The 14,566-nt window shown below is 44.6% G+C and overlaps 1 protein-coding gene across 1 annotated transcript in view; it reads right to left on the reverse strand.

Annotated features, from left to right (window-relative positions):
• SORCS3 (sortilin related VPS10 domain containing receptor 3) overlaps nt 1-14,566 on the reverse strand; it is an 830,399-nt gene that overhangs the window by 566,969 nt on the left and 248,864 nt on the right. The window contains exon 2 of the mRNA XM_007939862.2: nt 7,254-7,321. Within this exon, the coding sequence (XP_007938053.1) occupies nt 7,254-7,321 (68 nt within the window). The remainder of the gene's footprint in view (nt 1-7,253; nt 7,322-14,566) is intronic.

Here is a 14,566-nt window from a genome sequence, read left to right on the forward strand (position 1 = left end):
AAAAAAAAAAAAAGGAATGTAAAAATATACTGTAGTTTTTATAGGTAATTACCTATTGAAATTAGATTTATATTTGAGTTAAAAAACACATTTTATTAAAATTAATTCCTGTTTCTTTTTACTGATTACCAGTAGTTAAAAACTGCAAAGATTTCTAACTGGAGAGCTCTAGACTAGATAGTGTCCATGTCAAAAGCACAAGGAATATTTGAGCCTAGAGACTGAAATCCCAGTTTAACCATTCTAAGTAATTCTCCCATTTTGGGATTTTCTCCCTCTCCTATTTTCCCTGTCATCACACTCTTCAACCTATTAAAAATGTCCCTTTCTCAAGAGGAGTCCATGAATTCACTCTTGACGTAACACCAGCACCATCACGTGCGGTGGAATGAGCACAGATCTAGGAACTAGGTAGCTATGAGATCTGGGACAAATTGTTTAAACTCACCAATGTTCAATGTTTCCCTCTAAGATCATTTGCTATAAACAATGAACAATATAACATAGCAAAAGAATTGTTGTTGTTATTGTTAAGTGCTGTCGAGTTGGTACCAACTTATAGTGACCCTATGTACAACAGAATGAAACATCCTCACAATCATTGCTATGTTGGAGTCCACTGTGGCAGCCACTGTGTTAGTCTACCTTGTTCAGGGTCTTTCCTGTTTTTTGCTGCCTCTCTACTTTACCAAGCATGATGCCCTTCTCCAGAGACAGCTCCCTCCTGATAACACGTCCAAGGCATGTGAGACAAAGTCTAGCCATCCTCGCTTCTAAGGAACATTCTGCCTGTACTTCTTCCAAGACAGAATTGTTTGTTCTTCAGGCTGTCCAGGGTATATTCAATTTCTTTGCTAATGCCATAATTCAAATACATCAATTCTTCAGTCTTCCTTATTCATTATCCAGCTTTCTCATACATATGAGGTAAATGACAATGTCATGGCTTGGGTCAGGTGCACCTCAGTCCTCAAAGTGACATCTTTGCTTTTTAACACTTTAAAGGGATCTTTTGCAGCCAATTTGTCCAATGCAAAAGAGCTAGCAGAGGGAATAAAGCTAAATTATCAGAGGATTCTGCAATAATTAATTCTCCTTGAGTGCCTTCCACAGGCACTTTCCGAGGTAGTCCCCACAGAGTATTTCATTTAAACCTCACAGCAATCTATGAAGTAGGTGCTATGATAATGGAGGTGCAGAGAGGTGAAATAACTTGTTCAAGGTCATTCAGTGGCTAAGTGTTGAAACATGGACTTGAACCCAGACACTCAGTCCCAGAATTAATCTTAAAAAACTTTATTCTACAGCCTTAATGATGACATAGTTGATGAGAAAATTGACTAATTGATTCTGAGCCTCTTGATCTTAATTCATCTCTCCCCCTTTAATCAAGATTTGTATAAAGTCTAATAGAGCTGTTTGCCAATATCACTCTTGCCTGATGGGGTAGCCCCTGGGCTTGACATAATATGGGCTGAAAATCCCCTGAACATGAAACCCTGAGTCCTTAAGAAAACTCAGTCCCTAACTACATTAATTCTCTAAGCTTGAAATCTTATATGTGAAGTGTTCTTTGACTATCCGAGGCCCACAGATGGTTGTGCTATGTGGCCAATTTATACACATCCTCGGGCTAATGGGGAGAGAACCTTGGCCGTCACCAGTACAACAGCACTAAGGGGTTCTGGAAAGAATGTCACAAGGACATGAGGTACTGCTACACTATTTAATGCTTTTAAACAATCTTTTTTTGTCTACTTAGAAGTGGATGGGCTCTGAATTATTAATCCAGTAAGGCAAATAATCATATCACACTGTAACCCGGCAGGGGGTCTCATCTTGTCACAGCACCTGCTGCTCCAGGCTCCACTGTTGCACAGAAAATTGAAGAAGAATCACCAAATTCAATTTCAATTTGGTTAAGCATGTTGGGCCAGATCATGAAGCCAAAAGGCTGCATGTTTAATTTAGAGTCTTTTCTCTGCACGCTGTATTAGTAAGGAAAATCATACCGCTCTAGGCTCTAACTGTAAAATACATCATCGTTATCAGGACAGAAAAGAGGACGGGAGGTAAGGATCTCTAGGGCACGCATGGGGCAGGCAGCACGAAGTTGGAAGATTCTCCATGAGGCTCCAGCAAGTTGGGAAATCCCCACAAGGTTTACGGACAGTGCCTTTCCCCAGTCACCCTCTCTCCAGGGGTTCTTAAGCTGGGTTCTATCAGGTTCAGGAACTCTCCCGAACCTAATTAAAAAAAATAATAATAAAAATTCATACATGGCATTTATCCAGAGGAAAAGCCATAAGCAGCATATAGAATCTATTATCTGTAAACCATGCTGAGTTGGCCTATAGGTGAACTTATGAATGTCCACCCCCTACCTGCCTAGTCCCAAATGCAGCTGCTCCCTCTGCCTCCTGCCTGGCTCCCTTCAGCCTGCCACCCAGCCCTGCCTGGCCTTGGCCCTGCATTGCACATGTTCCCACTGTCCATTTGCCAATCACATTCCTCCCATCATCCTAATGCCCAGTTTAGAGACTTGTCAACAAAAAAAAAAAGCCCTTGATTAGGTAGCTATTGATATTCCAATGCCTTCTATTCAGCACAAGAAGACATTGTAAACCATCTTGTTTCCCTCCCTAAACGTCTCCCATTCCCCCCGCCCCCCCCCAAGATCTCTGCTAATCCCTAGACAGCACAGATCACACCCCTGTGGTGCCCTACACTTTTCCTCATATGGTCTGCAGCAGTAATGAATCCTTATAAGCAAAGTCAACAGAGGAATGCAAACTCTACAGAAACACAAAGGATTATAACCAACAATAATTACAATTACATGAGCACTACATATGAGTTACTGTCCTGAGTGTTTTTACATCCATTATTTCATTTAATCCTTATAACATTAATGTATTCATTGAGTAAATATTTATTAAGCACTTCCTGTCTGCCACACCTGAAGATGTAGTACTGCATTCAAAAGGAAAATACTCCCTCTTGCTATAAGCCTAGATGTTAGTAGGTATAACCCAAAACCAAACCCATTGCAGCTACTTGATTTTGATTCATAGCAACCCTATAGGACAGAGCAGAACTGCCCCATGGGGTTTCTAAAGCTGTCATCTTTATGGAAGCAGACTGCTACATTGTTCCCCCAGGGAGCAGCTATTGGGTTTGAACCACCAACCTTCTAGTTGGCAGTCAAGTGTTTTAACCACTGCACTACCAGCACTCCTAATGAGTCTATCAGACAATAAATAAATCAAGAAGTAAGCAGTTAGCATGCCAGATGGGGAGAGGTGCTAGGAGGAAAATGCAGCCTGGAGATGGAATGTGAAGACCTGGGGAAGGGCCTCACTAACCAGGTAACATGGGAGCAAAGCCAGGAAGGAAGTGAGGGGGGGGCTGGGGCAGGAGAGACCTCAGCAGAGAGAATCCCCCAGTGCAAAGGCTCTGGGAAAAGGTGCAGGTGGTGTGTTTGAGGCTGGAACAGAGGTAAGTTTCTGAACTATCCCCATCGTGCATTCAGGGAAACTGAGACTTACAGAGGTTAAGCAAAGTGCCCAAAGTAACAGACCTTGTTGGGTGTGCAAACTGGGATCTGGATCCTTGCAGTCAGACACCAGAGTGCTCTTTAAGCTACTAGCCCATGTATTGTCTCTTGGTATGTGTTGAGTCTATTGGCTCTTGCAATCACAGGTATAGACAGAGTGAAGAATTAACTTTACACAAAGAATCCGTCCAACCTCTGGCCTAGATTTCTAGGATGTAAGCATAGTGTCTAAGGCACTTGACTGCTAACCAGAAGGCTGGCGGTTCAAACCCACCAGCCACTCCTCAGAAGGAAGGTTGGGCAATCCTACTTCCGTAGTGATACTGCCTTGGAAACCCAAGGAGGGGTCGCTACGAGTCGGGGCCGACTGGACGGCAAACAACAACAACAACAAGAAGCATTAAAAACTTGGAACTTCCAGTGATTGGCATGTCTTTTTACTCATGGTGAGCCCCTGCCACACCTGGGAGTTTATGCTAATGAGATGACTCAGGAAGGATAACAGTTGGACTTTCTGGGAGGGGAAAGGGGATAGAGACTAGTTCAACCCCGTGGCCAAGGATTCAATCACTCAATCTAAGTAATGAAATTCCAATAAAAACTGGGCACAGCAGCTTGGGAGAGCTTCCATACACCAAGGCACTGGGAAGGCGACATGTCCCTGGGGACACAGAAGCTTTGCATTTGAGACCCTCTGGTCTCACCCTATGCATCTTTTCCTTTGGCTTGTTTAGATTTTTGTTCTTTTGCTACAATGAAACTGTAATGGTGAGTACAGTGCTTTCAGTGAGTTCTGTGAGTCATTCTGTGAATTATCAAATCTGAGGAGGTAATGGGAACCCCAAATTTGAAGCTAGCTTTTCAAAAGTGAGGGAGTCCTAGGGACCCCTAAACTTGTGGCTGGTGTCCTGAGTAGATATGAGGACCCTCAAATTTGAAACAAGCTGGTCAGAATTGAGGGTATCCTGAGGATCCCCAAGCTTGTAGATGGTATCCTGAGGGGTAGTGTGAACCTCTAAATTGAGAGTTATCTTGGCTCTGGGAACCCTCAACCTTGTGGCTGGTGTCTGAAGTAAGGGCAAGCTTATGGGACTGTGCCCTTAACCTGTGACATTTGACCTAATCTAATTGAGGCAGTTGGTGTCATAAGTCATTTGCAGGAGGACACACAGTGTGCAAATTCTGGGCCTCCAGCGTTAAGCAACTAGCCTAGGTTCCCTGGCTTTACCTGGCCCACCCCTGGAACAAGCTAACCGTTTTCTGAAACATGGGTTCCAGGGCCAGCTGTTTCCCGACCTAAGAGAAGCTGCTTCCCAATAAGGATTTTCTGGCTTATTTCATTATTTGCACCAAGCAGACAGCACAGGAGTTGGTCTTAGTGTCATCAGGCTTGTACTCGAAGGCAAGGATTTCTAAGGCTTTAATTACCTAGAAGGACTGCGTGATGGTAAACAGTCAGGCTTGCGTTTATTAGTGGCACCCTGGTTACTTATACCTCTGCCAATTTTCACTGAGCAGCAAAATTAGGTTTCAGACATCATTGTGCAAATGGAGGCAGGCCTCAGTCTATATGAGCAATTAACCTCTAAATATTTAATAGATGCTATGACTGCTCCCCTTCCCTGGGAGACAGGTTCTGGCTAGTCTTCCACAAATAAATAGGTCTGATGAGAAAGCAAGGCATGCAGACGGACGCTCACGCCCCAGACTGCTCTGCTCCAAGACCCCAGGAAAGCCTTAGGATAGCGCTCTGGGATGACAGCACAGCTGAGACAGCTATGGCTGGCTGAATCAAGCAGCCTCTGACTCAGTATTCTCGGAATAGTTCTGTGGCAGACCACCACATTGCTGCTGGCAACAGAGAACTGCTAGTGATTAACAAACTAGGCCCTCAGGCAAAAGAAGTTACATTTCAAAAGGCCCACAAGCTTGACCATTGTAAAATGCTGATAAACCTGAGAGCTGTCCTTCAAGCACCTCACCAGGTGCAAAGCAGGTGCAGTAAAATTCAACTTGACCAACCCGACCTTCTGCCAGAGGTAGTCAAGAACAGGAATCCCTTCTCGGGATTTGAACCAGGGCCCAGGGACATCACGCATGAGCAATATCCCATAATAAGTCATAGCAACATCCCAACAGCCTTTGAGACAGGTTCCATCTTTGTTCCAAAAGCTTTTGTGGTGGACTCCATCTTGGCTATCTCCTGCATGTGCACATGAATTTCATAACCCCACCTTTTTCCCCAGAAAACCCTACCTATTCTGTGAATAAAGATGATGACTTATTCCTGCCTAAAACCCTTTATAAACCCTAGGAAATCCTTTGTTTGGTGACAGACCTGAGGCTAGCATAGGCGAAAGCCCCTCCCTGTCTCTCCCTCACAAGCCCCTCCCCTATTGTCTCTCTCTAATAAACTTTGGTTTGTGTGGACATTTTGCCTCTCCTGTTCAATTCTTTGTCAGTAGAAGAGAAGGCCACTCCTCAGAAGGAAGGTTGGGCATCTACTTCCACAGAGATACAGCTTCAGAAACCCAAGGAGGGGTCACTATGAGTCGGAATCGACTCAACGGCAGTGAGTCTGGTTTTGGTTAGAAGGCAAGGACTCCTGCTCAGGGTCTCAGGGACCCCAGTAACACAGACAGGTGAATGGCCTTTTGTGACAGCTCCCTCCCCAGTGTTTACACATGACAAAGCCAACAGGATAGAACTGCACAACCTCCTCAAGCCTCCTTGCATCTCACGGACATAAACACAGAGCACCGAACACTGCGTTGCAGTGGCTGATGGAATCTGCTACTACTCATAAGCATGTGTGAGTGTGGGTGCATGTGTGAGGAGGTATATGTAAGCGTGTGTGCAGACACTCCTTGTCCAGGGAAACTACTAGTTACATGGCTTTGTAAAACCCTCTCTGACTTAATCTGTCCAGACCCTCCTTCGTCTTTGCTCCATGTGACTCATCAGGGTTGACTTACCTAGTAGGTGTAGGTGTACAATGCCTAGGAACCCTAAAACTCCTAGGGGCTCACAAAAATATTTTCATTTTTTTTAAGTCCAAAGAAAAAGAAACAATTAGACTCAAGAAAATTTTAATATATGATAACCATATATTTATCTTTATAATAGTACAGTCAAAAAATATATTTTTTGAATATTATTTTATGGAAGAAGGGGTCCATGAGGACAAAAGTGTCTAGGGCCAGAGAACATCAACAGCTTCCCTGACTCCCACCTGGATCTGGTCCCATCATCACTGCCTTCTCAAGAACCATAGCATCTTACAGATGCCACGGCCTTATGGGCACTTCTCCCAGATGCGTGAAAATCATCCTTGGGCCAAAACTCCCACTCAAGGCAGGACTCCCTCCTACCTTCTCAGTATTCTCTGCTTGTTTCAGGCCTGCTCATCTGCTCTACTAATCATACACTGTGTTGGTCCAGTGAAAGGAGACACTGTAGGAACGCAAAAGCAGTAACAATGTGAGAAGGCTGTTCTACAGGTCCCATAAAAGAGAAAAGCAGAGCACTAAGGGAATTCACAGGTAGGTGCCATGGATTCCATCTGGGGTGACACAGAAGGCTTCCCGGTGGAGGAAGATCCTTTGCTCCCTCCTAAAGGTGCTTCAGAACTGTTTAGCTTGCACTTCTCAAGTAAACTGAGCCAGAGTAGCTCCTTAAGAACGTTTAATGCACTTACCTCCACAGTGAACTCTCAGTCACACTCCCCAGGTTGAAGTCATACAGCTTTGTCAGGATAAGTATGACCTGTGAGTGGGATGGGGATGAGGGTGGGAGAGGAACAGAAGGAAAAAAAAGGAAGCTGACTTTAGTGTGTATAACAGTATAACCAATCCAAACCAAATCCACTGCGGTCTCACAGCAACCCCACAGGACAGAGGAGAACTGCCCCCATTGGGTTTCCAAGGCTGTAAATCTTTACAGGAGCAGACTGCCACGTCGTCCTCCCACAGAGCAGCTGCATTCAAACTGCAGGCCTCTCAGCAGTTGAATGCTTAACCACTGTGCCACCAGGGCTCCTTGTAACAGTGCATCTCAAATCACCCAGAGAAGGGCTTAGCACTTATCCATTGACATGAAGGGTATTACAGGATCAAGCAAAGGGGGAAAAAATCATTAATTTAATGCATCCCTGTAACTGGTAGCATTTATTTTAATCCTGATGATGCTTTGCATTTGAAATGCAATATGCTACCAGGAATTAATTGGGCCTTGACAGTTGTTTCTCCACATCTGTCCTCCCTCAAGGTCAGGCACAGGCCAGCTGGTGTTGTTTACCAGCAAGACCACCTGGAGAGAGCCCAGGTGGTGCAAACTGTTAACATACTTGGTTGCTAACTGGAAGGTCAGAGGTCCCAGTCCACCCACACATGCCTTGGAAGAAAGGTTGGGGATCTGCGTCAGGAAAGGCAGCCCCTGAAGAGTCTATGGAGCAGTTCAACCTTGACACACGTGAGGTTAGCTCGAGTCAGAATCGACTCCACTGCAACTGGGGGTTGGGGAAGAAGCCCACCTAGAGATCAGAGGCTGTGCTTGCTTGTGATGTGGAGAGGACTCTGATTTACAGGATTGGACCTAAAAGGGTAACCAGGACCTAGGCCAGATTCTTTCTGCCTACAAGAAGGGTTACAAGAGATGTTGTGTTTCCACTAGTAGGGTCCTAAACCTGTTGCCTTCAAGTTGATCCCAACATGTGGCAACCCCATGTGTTAACTGTGCTCCATAAAGTTTTCTTGGCTATAATCTTTATGAAAGCAGACTGCCAGGCCTTTCTTCAGCAGTGCTACTGGATGGGTTCAAACTTCCAACTTTTAGTAAAAACCAAGAGAAAATCATCTGTGCCACCCTGAGATCTCAGTATGGCCTTAACCAAAAAAAAAAAAAACTAAACTCACAGAGCAGCTGGTGGGTTTGAACCACTGACCTTCTGGTTAGCAACCAAATGTTTACCTACTGCATCACCAGAGCTCCTTAGCATGGCCTTGTTGTTGTTGTTGTTATGTGCCGTCGAGTTGGCCCCGACTCATAGCGATCCCTCCTTGGGTTTCCAAGGCAGTATCACTATGGAAGTAGGATTGCCCAACCTTCCTTCCAAGGAGTGGCTGGTGGGTTTGAACCGCCAGCCTTTGGTTAGCAGTCAAGTGCTTTAGCCACTATGCTACCAGAGCTCCCAGTGTTAGTAGTCATAAATACATGAGTGGTAGGCTTAGTCCCCAAATCCTCTGATGGCATCTGCCCCACTGTGAAGTAAAGCAGGTTACTGGATCCCAATTGACTCCAGAACCACTTCCCTGACTCCAGCTGAAGCTGAGTAACCCAGAAGCTGTGCATGTCAGAGAGCCATAAAAGCCTACTGCCACCAAGATCCATAGCAACACTATAAGACAGAGTAAAACTACGCCATAGGGTTTCTAAGGTTATCACCTTTGTGGAAGCAGAGTGCTATCTTTCTCCTACAGAACTTTTAGTGGCTTTGAACCACCAACCTTTTGTTTAGCAGTCAAGCTCTTAACCACTGTGCCACCAGAGCTTCTTCAGAGAGTCATGGCTGCCTATAATTTGGTAAGCGGTTCCCTGAAATGGTCTTGGGCTGGTCAGCCTGTGCTATGGTCCACTTATACTTCTCCAGCTAAGGATTTAGATATCAGACATTCATCTGCCGACCCCTCATGTGCTTGGACAGTGGCTGAAACACAACTCCACATCAACAAGGATGCTAAGTGCCCGCACCTGAACCGATTTTAATCAAAACACAGGTGCCTAGTATACATCGCCTGCCTGCACTCGTGATAATCCAGTTACACATAATTGTGTTTATCTAAATTTAATGCACAACTCACCTCACTTCCCTCTGCTCCTTCCCATTCCACAATTTAACTTCCTCCAGTTCATTTTCACAGCAGCCATTAAACTCTTTCCGAGATAATGAATTTCTGCTACCAAGATGGGACTTTTCCATTCTAGGTATCCATTTAAGATTTAAAAAAATAATCAGCCATTATATTGAACATTTTTATGGCACTTAACTGACGACAAAACACTCACTTCAAGATTTATTCTCAACCAGCACCCCATGGGGTCAGTTAGCCCCATTTCTATTTCTTTTTATGTAAACTAAGAAAAAAAAATTAGAGGCAGGGGAAGTGACCCATTATAGGTCAAAGAGTCCATGGAAAATTTGGCTTGGGGCAGTCAACTTATCTGTGGAGTGCTGTGATAGGAACTGGTGGGCTGGCAAGAAACAGCCAAGTGAAGAAAAACCTCAACATCATGGCACCATAATTTAAGTAGAATCTATCAAACTACCTGTTCTTTTCCCATAGTACAACACCAGAGGGTGTATAATTTATTTAAGAATTGTTCTCCACAGTAACTCAATGGTCCCTGACTCTCCCATTCATGGCTAGTTTCTTCATTCATTAAACAGGGGCTAAAGAAAGCAAGAGACTTATCTACATCCTCCCCCAGATAATTTGTGTTTGTTGAATTAACACACACACATACACACACACATACACATACACAAAGGAGAGTTCTTTCCTTCATTTTACCTTCCTTCATCTACAAAGTCACTCTTCACTGTTACCATGTAAAAGCTTGTGCAAGCAGTCCCAAATCTGGAAGAACAAACTCAAAACTATGCTCTTCAAGGAATGGGTCAGACTACTTCATTTGCCCCAATATCAATCATTCAGAGATACTTAGCCTTCTCCTAAAGGTATAAAGTCCATACAGAGAGAAAAAGGAGATGTTGCAGGTAAGAGTTCCACATAATTAATAGTGCTTTTAACAAGTGGGTCTGGGAGACCCCCCTAAGGACCCAGTGCTGTGTTCATTCTGTTAGTCTCCTTCTTTCACTCACTACCTCCCATCTTGTCCTTCCTCCTTCCATCGTTCCTTCCTCTACTGGTGTCTATGATATTCTGTCCACTGAGCTACTCACTATGAATACAGAGAGAAACGATCCAGATCCTGTCCACTAGAAACTCCTTGTTTGCTAGGAACAAAAAACAAAACACAAATACAGAGCTGACTATTCCCCCACACAGAGTGCTCTATCTTAATATGCTATGGCAGAGGACGCAGAGGGAAGTATGGCAAGTTGAGGCACTGAAATCAGAATGGGTGAGGGATGTGAGGGAAGGCTTCCTAGAGGTGAACCCCAAACTAATACCTAAGAAGAGGAGTAACTAACTAGGTAATGGAAGAGAGCCCTACAAAGAAGAAGTACCATGAACAAATATTCAGCTATTCTGGAAACTATAAAAATGACTATCATTAGACTGTCTTTAACTTCTTCTCTGTGGTTGCTATCAGAATGCACCTTTCTGACCTCCAACTGCAGGGAACATAACTGACTAAAGGCCCCAGCGGCTGTGCTCTAGAATCCATTGCTGCCTTCTTGCCAAGCCTGTGAGCTGCTCCCAGCCAATGACTTGAATATAAAAGGGTTACTAAAGCAGGTCCATTCCGGAGATGTGGGACACCTCCGATGGGGGACTAAGGCTTCAGGATTCCCTTACAGCCTTGCTGAACTTTCCATCAAACTTCACTACAATCTGAGACACCTCCACCCAAATGTCCTTCTCTCTCTCCTTTACTTGGGACCAGACCTACATCTCAATCTAATGGCTCTCCTGACCTGTGCTGGTTCCTGCCTCATTTTCTCTCACAGGTGTTTACCCTAATGAATTTCTTGTGCATCTAATTCCATCTTGGTATTATTGGAGGACCAGACTGACATATCATTCCTTCCAAACCTCTACAAATATAATTTCTGCCTTCACGGTAGATGGTTTCAATTTTACCTACAATTCATGCAATTTCTTATTGGAACCCTTTACTAGCTCCCTTTGCCTAAGGATGAAAGCCAGACTTCTTACTCTGATATTTGAGGTACTCCAAGGAGTTCTGGACATAGTGGTAAGCATTTACCTGCTAATCAAAGGTCAGCAGTTCAAACCCACCAACTGTTCCATGGAAGAAAGAGGCAGCAATCTGCTCCCATAACGATTTTTATCCTTGGAAACTCTATAGGACAGTTCTACTCTGGCCTACCAGGTCACTGAGAATCAGAATTGGTTCTATGGCAATGGGTTCTTTTTTTGGGGGGTGGGGGTACTCCAGGCCCCATGTACTCCTCCAATCATTTACCCCAAAGCTCTCTGCTATCCTCTGCTTTAAGCCATCCAAGCTTCTCAGATTCTCCAAATTAGCAAATTCACTCTCACATTTCATTTTTTCTGTATGCTTTACTATGTACCACAAAAGAGCTCTGGTGGCACAATGGTTAAGCATTCAATTGCTAACCAAAAGGTTGGTGGTTTGAACCTATTAGCAGTTCCAAGGGAGAAACAGATCCTTGGTGATATGCTCCCATAAAGATTTTCAGCATATGAAATCCTATGGGACAATTCTACTCTGTCCTATAGACCCTAAGAGATGGATCCCACGTGGCAATACACAACAACAACATTGTATAATTGCTTGTACCCAATCCTTTTGTCACCACCTGTACTTTCCTGCCTGCTGTTCAAGACACAGCCCACAGGCCCCCTCCTTCAAATAACCTTCTGTAATTACTCCAAACTCCAAAGTTTTTCTGCTCTGAAGTCCTATTTTGCTTAACACTGAACCACATCATTTACCACTTAATGATATGCCATCTTTATAGTTTCTTGATAGTTACATGAGTTGCCTTCTTGAGGTGGGATGATCTTACACACTTGTCTCCCTGAGAGACAAGCTTAGCAAGTCAAACAAAGGATTTTAAAGAAAGTGATAATTTTCAAGTTAATGACAGATATTAGTGCTTTATTGGAAAAACCACAGATTTCACAAGGTGATGGAATTACTATTACCCTAATTTTATAGGTGAAAAAACTGGGGTCCAGAAAGGAAATTGAAATTCAGGTTCAAGCCCCAGCCCTGTATCGCTCTGACCTAGTATCCCAGGGCAGTGTCCTTTCCACCCAATGAGTGAAGCTGGAGACTAACAGGCTTTGAACACAGATTCGCTAGCCCCACCCCCAGCAAGTTTGACTCCAAAGGTCTTGGGTTGGGTCTGGAAATCTTCCTGTGGTGATCACTTGAAGAAAGACTTTCCCAGGCCATGATTCCTCTCAACCTCTGCGCCGTGATGATGCCAGCCCTTCCACATTGGGGGATACTACGCTAGGAACGCTCTGGTAGCATAGTGCCTAAGGCACTTGACTGCTAACCAGAATGCTGGTGGTTCAAATCCACCAGCCACTCCTCAGAAGGAAGGTTGGGCAATCCTACTTCCGTAGTGATACTGCCTCGGAAACCCAAGGAGGGGTCGCTATGAGTCGGGGCCGACTCGACGGCAAATAACAGCAACAACAATGCTAGGAACGGGAGCTCTGGTAGCATAGTGCCTAAGGCGCTTGACTTCTAACCAGAAGGCTGGTGGTTCAAACCCGCCAGCCACTCCTCAGGAGGAAGGTTGGGCAATCTACTTCCGTAGTGATACCGTCTTGGAAACCCAAGGAGGGGGCACTACGAGTTGGGTCTGACTTGATGGCACATAACAACAACAACAAGCTAGGAACACATCCCTTCCATTCACTCGGGTTTAACCTTATAAACAAAGCAGGAAGTAGCAGATGTGTCAAGAGGCCACCTCAGCAAAGTCACACCAGTGTTCCCTAGAGGAAAGGTCAAAACGCTGAGAATTAAAAGGCTGGAAGCCTCCCTTCCCCTGGAGCTAAACACAAAGGACATTAACAGAGCTATGAAGAGATGATCATGAGACCCTCAGATCTGAGGTATTCTGTGCCAAGCAAAGAAAACCAGGAGAGAAAGATGCCTGCCCCCCATAGTCTCTCTCACCAGACAGAAACTTTCCAAGGTCACATGCAGAATTCTCAATGAAGAAAACAAAGCAGAGGCAATAAACCCACCACATCCCAGGCTGGCCTGGCAAGTTCTCAGATCAGAAAGAGATGTGAGTGCTTCTTAGGAAACATGAATGGGCAGGTGTAGCATGCAGGAAGGCTTGTGGGACTAATCCTGGCCTCATAGCGAGGCCTGACTTGACTTTCCAGCAGATGTCCCAAGAGGAGAGTGAAGTTCAAGGAAGGAAACGGAGGGAGCAAACATTAATGGAACCCCTAAACCCACCAGCATTTGAGTTGATTCTGACTCACAGTGACCCTATAAGGACAGAGAAGAACTGCCCATAGGATTTCTAAGGCTGTAAATCTTTACAGAAGCAGATTGCCTCATCTTTTTCCCATGGAGCAGCTGGTGGGTTTGAACCCACTGGCCTTTTGGTTAGCAGCCAAATGCCTTAACCACTACACCACCAGAGCTCCTTAATGGAACCCTTACTAAGTGCAAACTACTACACTGGGCCATTCTCAATCCTGACAACAATTGAGATGGAGCAGGTATTATATGGCATTCCCATTTTACAGAGGCAAGGCCCCAGGGTTAAATGAATCGATCCCAAGGCACACAACTAGCAAGAATCAGAGGCCTCATTCCCACCCAGGCCTACCTGACTCAGCCATGCCTGTGCTCTAATCAATGCTCCTCAGTTCAGCAAATGCTTTTGTGGGCCTGCGGGGCCACAGCAATGAACAGCAACACAAAGAGGGAATAACGCACTTGTACCCTTAAAGAGTATATCGTTCATTCATGAATTCCGCAAATGTTTATGGGGCACCTACTACATGATTACAAAGGCACCTGCCACACACTGGGAATCAGGGAGACTCAGAGCTCAAGGACCAGGCCTACAGAGAACTTTCACTTCCTTTGTTCTTAGAGAAAAAAATAGGAAACAGATGTGGAATGAGAAAAGAACTGGATAAACTACTGGAAGGCCCAGGGGTGTCATATAAGTTTGGTCAATAAGTATCTTTTTCACCTAACCAACTACATCCCTGAGGAGTGAGGAGGGGTTAGACAGCAGAGGAAAGAAAACAACAAATTGGAATAATTCATGAGTAAACAGCACTGCTCTTT

Source organism: Orycteropus afer, unplaced genomic scaffold (assembly GCF_000298275.1).
Source record: "Orycteropus afer afer isolate SDZICR_OR568_19922 unplaced genomic scaffold, OryAfe1.0 scaffold00064, whole genome shotgun sequence".
In the NCBI taxonomy this organism is placed as follows: domain Eukaryota; kingdom Metazoa; phylum Chordata; class Mammalia; order Tubulidentata; family Orycteropodidae; genus Orycteropus; species Orycteropus afer.